The following is a 9,997-nucleotide window of genomic DNA, read 5'->3' on the forward strand; positions in this document are numbered from 1 at the left end:
GGATAACTCATTTTCAGCGCATTGTCACTCGTTTGTACAAATACCACCATGCGGGAGGACTGTTTCATATGCAAGCCGCACGCACGTGCGACGCATTCCTGAGCACTCACTTCTCTTTTCTTGGAGTACGCTTGCATAATTTGCTTCATTTCATCGCTCTCGTTGACATTCGCGCAGCGGGAGTTTTCAATGACCGATTTCAGGTATTGGCTCAGACCGTGTTCAGCCTTGCTGATGTAGCTGCAGATGTATGCGATGCAAGAGTAGGCATTCAGGATGTATTGGATGTCCAGGTTTCCATCCCAGGCAAGAAGCAAATGGCGGTTGTAGTTGTTGACCCAGCAGTCTTTCGGTTCTCGCTTAAGCACGACAGAACTCGACGAGGCCGTCATGCGCAAACAGTTCATGTACTCGTCACCGGTGAGCTTACGTTTAGCCAGTAGCTGAGGCAAAGTCAGGGATGCCGTTTCAGGCTCATTCAGCAGATTTAGCACGGGAACAAGCTTGGCATTCGACGCCAACCGATCGTCATTGCGTTGATCTCGATTGTCGTCGTCGACGGGCGCAGGTCTGACGATCATTGTTTCATCGCACGGTTGTTTGGGGAATCCAAAGCGGGAATTTGCACCTTGGTGTTTGACGCACGATTTGGAGTGACTTTTGCTGTGCATCTGAACCTCTGTGACCTTTTTGTACAATTCCGGTTCCTTCTGCGGGTCCGGCAGCTCGGCCGAGATGTAGCGAGACACAAAATGACAGATGGCTCCATCCGTGGCTTCCTCAAATACAGGGGCACCTCGAACCCATATGAGGCAATGAATGTGAGGACTTCCTCTGTGTTGAAACTCCAGTCGGTAAAAGTAGTCGACGACCTCACCAATCGGTTGCGCCGGAGAGAGGATCAAATCTCTGAACAGAGCTTCCACACGCTTGTCAAACATGCGCATCGTCGTCACAGGATTGCTGCGTAGGATCTCACACTTGGTAGCCCAGTCAAGTTGGGCGAAATTCACTACTTCACCTTGTTGCGCTTTGATGGCGGTGATGACCTCTTCCCAACGCATTTCGGCAGCAGAAAATGTGCAAAAGAACGTGGGTGTGCCCAGCTGCCGGATCATAGCAAAAAGATCTTTGGTGGTTTTCTCCCAATAGGCCGGCGTACCTCTCAGCGGTGTCATGGATCGGACAGCATCTTTGCTGCGCACCAGTTTCTCAACTTCACGTTTGTCCTGAAGCATGGCATTGTTTATCCTTCGACCATCCCTGGTAAAAGGCTTACCTTTGCGCAGCTGTATTGTCATGCTCGACGTTGCCTGGTAAATTTCAGTCACAAACTGGGCAAAGAACAAGTAGTTGGTATCTCGAGCAAAGCGTTCATCCACGCAACACAGACGGGTTTGGAAATATTTGCTTGGTGTGAGTTTTATTGCTCTCTCTTCATCGAGGGTGTTCTGACCAGTGGGAAACTGCACCGGAAAAGCCATGGCCTCAAGCTTGGGAGTCTTGAAAAAACTTACTGGGTTGTTTCTTTCTGCAGGAGCAACACAATTTTCCTGCTCTCCTTGTGTGTGTTTCTAACACCAATTCAGCAGTAAGCCTAACTCCTGCTAAGGTAGACACTGAGTCAGGGTATAGCTTCCAAAGCTCCTTTTTATTGCAGTGTTCTCCCAAAACATGGAGTAAAACTGAAAAGCGATACGGAAAAAATACGACATAAACATTCATACTTACAATAAAGACTCCTCATAAATAATCCGAAAATATGATAGAGCTTTAAAGTATAAATGGAAACTTACAGACGATGATGTCGAAGGCACAAACAGAAACAAGGATGACCATGGATGAACACTTAACTAGCACTAGCTGCACACGACTTGTTGTGATTACGACGAAAATGGCCGACGGCCGACTTCCTGCTAGACATCGCCTTCAAAATAAAAGTCTATCTGTCGAACGCAATATAAACCAATATAATACAGTCAAACTGACAAGTTTCGTGGCAGAACACTCCCCGCCTGGTATCTGACGAGATGCCACACATCGAACTAGAACATCCTACAGTTAAATGTTTCAGTCCTGCCTTTTCAGAAGCAGAACAATCTCTGTAACTGGTCTAAAGAACTTCTTCATGGATCCATCTTTAACAACTCTCATCTCGACCTTGCGAACTCTTCCATCACGTCCAGGAAAGGTCTTAGTCACAAGGGCCATGGGCCAGTCGTTACGACACGTTTTACTGTCCTTCAACATAACGACGTCCCCATCTTCAATGTTAGGTCTCGATTCCTGCCATTTGTGTCGAACTTGCAGAGTGTGCAGGTATTCGCGCTTCCAGCGACTCCAGAATTGATCAGCCAACCTTTGTACCTCGCGCCACTGCTGCTTGAACAAGTCTTTGTCGGTGAACTTCCCAGATGGAGGTAGAATACTTTGTTTGTTAGTAAGGAGCATTGCCGGTGTGAGTATCTGAGGAGCATCTGGATCAGATGAAATAGAAACAAGCGGTCTAGAGTTGATAATGGCTGTCGCCTCTGCCATAAAAGTGCACAGGACTCCATGGGTCAAACTTGAGGAGTGAGTACGCATCAGCATTGAATCCAAAATCCTCCTTGCGACTCCGATCATGCGTTCCCACGCACCACCCATGTGTGAGGAATGAGGTGGATTGAAATGCCATGAACAACCTTGACTGTTAGTGTATGTTTGGACCTCTGATTCCTTCAGAACCTTCTCAAACTCCAGCTCTTTACAAGCACCAATGAAGTTGGTTCTACGGTCTGAGTGTAGCTGTTGAGAAGGGCCACGGATTGCAAAGAACCTTCTCAGGGAGTTGATGAAGGAGGAAGTATCCATGGACTCAATCACCTCTATATGGACGGCGCGGGTACTCAAGCATGTGAACAGAACAGCCCATCGTTTACTTTGAGCTAAGCCTCCTCTTGTGCGCCTTGCTGTCACAAACCAGGGACCGAAGACATCCACACCAGTGTATGTAAAGGGAGGTGAAGTGCTCAACCGTTCTTGGGGAAGGTCCGACATTTTCTGCCTCTCTCTTCTTCCACGAAGTTTAAGACAGGTGACACATCCATGTAAAATACTGCTTATGCGTCTCTTACCACCAATCAACCAAATGCCAGCGGCTCGTACAGCGCCCTCTGTGAAACTTCGGCCTTGGTGTTCAACTCGTTCGTGATGATGTCTTATGAGCAATGTGGACACATGATGTTTACCTGGCAGAATGATTGGATGTTTTTCAGGGTCGCTGAGATCTGCCAGCTTCAGTCTCCCTCCAATCCTCAACAAGCCATCTGGGGCTATAACAGGATTTAGTTTTGACAATGAACTTTTCTTGTTAACGTCTTGCCCCTTGGAGAGGGAGTCGTATTCTTCAGAAAAGCAGGCTCTTTGTACAGCACGAAGGATGACTTCAGATGATTTTGACAACTCATCGACACTGTGAGGCTTTGAACACTGGTGCCATCCAGAACATACAGTGACATCCTGGTCTGTTGACTTAAAAGAACGAGTTACATGGAGAAGAGTTGCTCTTTGCAAGGACTTCCAAGATGAGAATCTTTCAAATCTCTTTGGATCGAAGCGCTTGTCTCTTTGGCCCGTCACGCAACTTGTTACTTGTGGTCGGATCTCCACATCTGAGTCTGGATCGATGATTTCAAATGACTGTTGATGCTCAGTGGCTGCTTGTGGTTTGTATAGAAAGGCTGGACCTGTGAACCAGTTGGTTTGTGTGAGGATGGAAGCTTGAACCGATCTGGAGGCATGGTCAGCTGGGTTGTGTTCCGTAGGCACGTACCGCCATTGCTTTGGGTCTGTGGATTGCCGGATCCTTTGAACTCTGTTGTGGACATACACATAGAAACGTTTTGACTGATTATGTATATATCCCAGCACCACTTTACTGTCACAATAAAAGGTGACTGCGTCAAGTGGAAGATCAATCTCTTGAACGATGAGTTCAGCCATTTCTACAGCTAGCACTGCCGCACAAAGTTCCAGTCTGGGAATGGTGGGTTCGCTGGGAGGAGAAAGTTTGGCTTTTCCTAAGATGAAGCCCACGTGGATCTGGCCATCCTCGTTAGTTGTTCTGAGGTATGCGACAGCACCAATAGCCTTTGTAGAGGCATCAGAGAAGATGCAGATCTCCTTTTGCTTTGCCTTGGAAGGAGAAGTGGTGGTATAAGCACGAGGAATGTGAAGATGTTGCAATTCCTGAAGAGAATCTCTCCATGTTTCCCACACTTTAAGTTTTTCTTGGGGAAGAAGAACGTCCCATTCAGTTCCTTCAAGAGTAAGCTCTCTCAATAGTGACTTTCCTTGAATGGTCACAGGAGCAACAAAGCCAAGCGGGTCGAAAAGACTGTTTATTGTAGAAAGAATCCCACGACGTGTGAATGGCTTGTCATTGACTGACACTTGGAAGGTGAAAGTGTCTATTTTGATTTCCCAGCTCAAACCAAGACTTCTTTGGGTGGGCGCCGTTTCTGTTCCGAGATAGAGATCTTTAATGTCTTTAGCATGGTCCCCTGCTGGAAATGCTGTCAGGACTCTAACACTGTTAGACGTGATCTTGTGGAGTCTCAGGTTTGACTCCGACAGAGAAGCTTGAGTCTTTTGCAGCAGAGCAATTGCTTCCTCTTCGGTGGGTGTTGAGACCAGGCCATCGTCGACATAAAAATCTCGCTCCACAAAGTGTCTGGTGTCTGACCCGTATTGCTGTTCTCCCTGCTGGGCTGCTCTTCTGAGACAGTAGGTGGCCACGGCTGGGGAAGGGCTATTGCCAAATACATGTACCCTCATCCGGTATTCGACAATGTCTTTGCTGGGGTCGTTCTCTCGGAACCAGAGGAAGCGCAAGTAATCTCGGTGGTCCTCTCTTACGACAAAACAATGGAACATCTGTTCGATGTCTGCCATAACAGCTATTTTCTCCCTCCTGAAGCGAATGAGAACTCCAATGAGACTGTTATTCAGGTCTGGCCCGGTGAGCAGGACATTGTTGAGTGAGAGGCCATTGGATTGTGCACTAGAATCAAACACAACTCTGATTTGTCCAGGTTTTCTGGGATGGTAGACTCCGAACATTGGTAAGTACCAACATTCTCTTCCCTTTTGTAGCGGAGGGGCTGGTTCAGCATGGTTGTTGTCAAAGATGTTTTGCATAAAGGTGACAAACTGTTCTTTCATCTTTGGCTTCCGTTCCAGAGTGCGTTTCAGAGATGAAAGGCGGGTCATAGCTTGCTCTCGGTTGTTTGATAAGGGAGGTCTGGGTGTCTTGAAAGGGAGAGGTGCCACCCAGCTGTTACACTCATCTTGGAAAACTTGATCATTCATTATTTTGATGAACTGTTCATCTTCGATGGAGAAGGCTCGCTTGTCGTCATTGTCAGTCCTTGCAAAAACTGTAAGGCCAAGCGAGTCATCTGGTGAACTGTGAGAAAGACCATTGACGAAACTGGGACTGGTCGCTTGCTTGAGATTGATGTGGCTCGTGCATGGCCTGAACAGCGAAGGTCTTCCATCTTCTAGTACATTTGTTTTGTAGCTGTGAATGATAGGCTTGTGGACTTTTCCCAAACACACGTCACCCACCAGCACCCATCCAAGATCAAGTCTTTGCGCAAAAGGAGTATCTCCAGGACCATTAATCTGCTGCCTCACTTTATGAATGCGAAGAATGTCCCTACCCAGCAGAAGAAGGATCTGGGCATTGTCGTCCAAGGCTGGGATTTCGCTGGCAATACTTTTTAGATGGGGGTGGTGGAGAGCAGCCTCTGGAGTTGGTATTTCGTCACGATTGTCTGGTAAATCGTCACATTCTGTGAGTTCTGGCAGCGACAAGTTAACGCCACCATTAACTGCTTCGATATGGTAGCCGGTTGCTTTCCTGCCAGAGACTGTGGCTAAGCCAGCACATGTTTTGAGGGTGTAAGGGTATGCGTCTGTCTCGATTTTGAAGATGTCAAAAAACTGTGACCGAGCTAGAGATCTGTTGCTCTGGTCATCGAGCATGGCATACATTTTTTTGGCTTTCTCTGGTTGATTGTCTGGATATACTTTAACGAGGCAGATCTTTGAGCACGACTTTGCTTTGAGATGATCCCCGCACACTTTGGTGCACAGAGAACTTACGACTGGAGTTCTCGTGGTTTCCTCCAACTCTGACTCCCCGCCATCGTTCTTCGGGGAATTTGAGACTCTAGCTGCCCATGGTGGTGGACCAGGGTGAAGAGCCGTTATATGATTTTCACTGTCACACTCGTCACATTTCAGGCGTGCTTTGCAATCACGAGCTGGGTGGGAGGATGATGAGCAACATTTGAAACAAATGCCTTGTTCCTTTAAGTATGCTTTTCTGTCTGCAAGAGTTTTTAGCCTGAAGCCCCGACATTTCTTTAAAGGGTGAGGCCTTTTATGGATTGGACATTGCTTCGACACGTCCTCTTCGGAAGCTGTTTCATCTTGTGTAACATCAGTAGAAACTTTTGTCTTGTGCACTGAAACCACTGTTCTAGGAGCTTTATGTTTCGGCATTGCTCTTTCAAATGTTAGGTTGTTTCCAGAAAGGGTAAAGCTGGGATCATTCCTTGTTTTAGCTTGGTAGCAGATAAAAGAGGTGAAGTAAGAAAAAGGCGGGTAACTGACCTTGTGATCTTGCTTGTACATTGATCCCTGAGAAAGCCATCTCTCTTGCAGGTTGAATGGCAATTTTTCCACGATTGGTTTTATGCCACGAGCAGTGTCCAAGAATGCCAAGCCTGACAGGTATCCATCTTCTTTTGCTGACAATAACTCTTTTAACAGGTCTCCAAGTTCCCTTAATTTTTGGCTGTCCTTATTCGAGATTCTAGGAAAGTTGTCGAGCTTTGCGAAAAGCGCATTTTCAATGACTTCTGGAGCGCCAAAACATTCATCAAGTCTTTCCCAAGCTGTTCGTAGAGCTGCATTTGGGTTGCCAATGTTAACTGCTCTCAGACGTCTCACGTGTTCAGATGATTCTTTTCCAAGCCATTTTGAAAGCAGATCCAACTGTTCACTAGCTGTCAGATCCAAATCTTTGATCGTGTTGAAGAAGGAGGACTTCCATGCTCTGTACGATTCAGGACGATCATCGAAGTTTGATAGGCCCGTGCAAACAAGTTCTTTGCGTGCCAGGTACTTTGCCATGTCCAACATAACTGAAGACTCTGGACTGGTTCGGTACATGTGAGATGTGTCAGAGTACTTTGGGAAAGTTAGCTTGGATGTGGGATTGGTGTTGTAAGTGTCTTTCTCTCTTTTGACTTGGAAATTCTCTTGGGTGTGCGGTTGGACTGATGATTTGGATTCATGTATTGCCTGAGAACTCTGAAGTGATGTTGGTCTCTGTTGAAGTTGAGGTGGGGCTGGCCAAGAATCTTTCATAATATATTCTTCTTCTTTGTGAACATATGGTGTTGGCGCGTTAAGGTGAGGCTCAATAGATCGCTCTGCGGTCTCTGAGAAGACTACAGGTTCAGGGAGCTTGTCAAAACGTGTAGTTTGGTCACGAACATATTCGCTTACGCGTTCTTGTGTGTCTTGCTCCACGACAGGGAAGCTCCTTTTGCTACGGAGCTCCTCTTCCTCAATCTCCGCTGCTGCCTCTAAAGCTTCTGCCTGGGCATTAGCAGCTGCAGCTTCTCTTTCCAACTGCAAGGCATCGAGGCTGGCTTCTAGTCTTGCTTTGTTCACCTTGATACTGATTTCACGCTCTGCAAATGCTGCACGTGCACGAGCAGCCTCTGCTTTGGCTCTTGCCTTTGCAGCAGCAGCGCTGACTGATGATTTGGTTGAGCTAGAGCTTTTACGACTGACCGACGATCCACTTTGAGATGACTTGAAGCCTTTTATTGTAGTATTTTTCTTCTGATCGTTGTCCATGTTCATGTAGTCTGCTGCTGTGTATTGTGTTGCCAGCTGCGTATCGTCTTTTTACTTTCCTGCTCTCCTTGTGTGTGTTTCTAACACCAATTCAGCAGTAAGCCTAACTCCTGCTAAGGTAGACACTGAGTCAGGGTATAGCTTCCAAAGCTCCTTTTTATTGCAGTGTTCTCCCAAAACATGGAGTAAAACTGAAAAGCGATACGGAAAAAATACGACATAAACATTCATACTTACAATAAAGACTCCTCATAAATAATACGAAAATATGATAGAGCTTTAAAGTATAAATGGAAACTTACAGACGATGATGTCGAAGGCACAAACAGAAACAAGGATGACCATGGATGAACACTTAACTAGCACTAGCTGCACACGGCTTGTTGTGATTACGACGAAAATGGCCGACGGCCGACTTCCTGCTAGACATCGCCTTCAAAATAAAAGTCTATCTGTCGAACGCAATATAAACCAATATAATACAGTCAAACTGACAAGTTTCGGGGCAGAACAACAATAAATGCCCTCTGTAAAACTCATAATCTCCTCTGCCACATCATTGGGTTGGAGACATGATTCAAGTATCACTCCACCATTTGGTTGATCACCGTCTTCCGAATTTTCTTGTTGCTGTTTGTTACCACTGTTGTCATGTTGAGAGTCACTGTTCATCCCACACAGAGCATCACTTTCAAATCTGTACATCTCCTCCAGAGCTTCCTCATTGTACTCACTGTCGCTCATTTGCGCTTCATCGGAGCTGCTCTCATCGTCAGTGAGGGTTGGGTCGCAAAGGTCCGCATCGTCGCGAATGGTTATGTCTCTGTACTGTGGATGGACTTGTTTCAGTTTCATCAGAGCGCTCATTAGCTTAGACCAAGTGACAGTTTGAAAAAACTGATGGCCTTTGTAGCAAAGCCGTCTCTTCAGTTTCACTCTCAACATCTGTGACTTACTTCTTAGTCTGGGCAAGACATTGACCGTCTCTTGTACTTCCGATGGCACGCACACCACATTTCCACGAATGGCTCGTTGTTGACCTTTGGGAAGAGGTACAATTTTGGCAAATGATATGCATTTGGAAATGAGGTGTCTCTCCAGTATGTTCAATCCACACAGTTCCTTTGGAATATCAGAGAGTGTGAGATTGTTCGCAACAGCAAGTGCAGGCATTTTACCATCTTTGAGGTGACTATAGCAAGTGTGACATATCCACTCCAGTTTTCTTTCAGCTGGTACGCTGCACGAGGCCTGACATTCATCATCACAGATATGGACAAATTGTCCCGTGAGACAACTTGCAACAACATGTCTGTTTTTCTTATAAAATCTACGTTGACAAGCGCGTACTTGGTTCGGAAACAATGCTCTGTGGCAAACAGTGCAGACAAATGTGGGGCCATTCTTAATTTGGGCTTTGAATACCTCAACAGCTTTCATGAGCACACAGTCATTTCGCTCCCTACATAGTCGGTTTATGACTTAGTATTTTTTCAAAAGCGTACTTACTCTGCGCATTGTTTTGGTCTTCAGTGAATCAGATTTTTTTGCCATTATGCGCCTCATGATTTCCTGATGTTTTAATCGGAATTCAGGGTTGTTTAAATAACGGCGTGTCATGTAAGAGCGCTGCCTGTTTCGAAACCCAACATCGTCACGGTAACGTTCTGTGATGTAAGCGCGTCGTCTCATCGTAAAACACTCATCTGTCCTATAACGACGTGAGAAACGGGAAAGGTTTTTCTTCTTAAACTCATGATCCGTCTGACAACGTTGTGTAAAATAGGACTTTTGTTTGGCACAAAAACGCTTGTCCTGTTGATAACGGGTTCTAATATAACCCAATTTCCTTTGTCTTACCTCTGCAATTTGACTGTACTGTTCCCTCTCTTTAGAGTTTTTCATCATTCTCTTTAGTTCCTGTTTTTTACGTCTCACTTCCAATTTTTCTTTTAACTTTTCTTGTGCTTTTATTTGTCGTAGGAACTTTTCTCTACGAGATTTTGGAATTTTTGTCACATTTGCCAGCTGTTTACCTGTAGTGAAAACCACTCCACTGTCGTTATCGGTAAATTCT

At 45.9% G+C, this 9,997-nt stretch overlaps 1 protein-coding gene across 1 annotated transcript in view; it reads right to left on the minus strand.

Annotated features, from left to right (window-relative positions):
- The window catches only part of LOC133147181 (uncharacterized), a 54,443-nt gene extending 46,030 nt beyond the window's left edge, over positions 1–8,413 (minus strand). The window contains exons 1-2 of the mRNA XM_061271228.1: positions 8,223–8,413; positions 1,797–8,111 (exon numbers count right to left, since the gene is read on the minus strand). Of these exons, the coding sequence (XP_061127212.1) occupies positions 1,797–1,839 (43 nt within the window). The 5' untranslated portion in view covers positions 1,840–8,111; positions 8,223–8,413. The remainder of the gene's footprint in view (positions 1–1,796; positions 8,112–8,222) is intronic.
- Positions 8,414–9,997: the final 1,584 nt, after the last annotated feature.

This window comes from Syngnathus typhle, unplaced genomic scaffold (genome assembly GCF_033458585.1).
Source record: "Syngnathus typhle isolate RoL2023-S1 ecotype Sweden unplaced genomic scaffold, RoL_Styp_1.0 HiC_scaffold_34, whole genome shotgun sequence".
Classification (NCBI taxonomy): Eukaryota; Metazoa; Chordata; class Actinopteri; order Syngnathiformes; family Syngnathidae; genus Syngnathus; species Syngnathus typhle.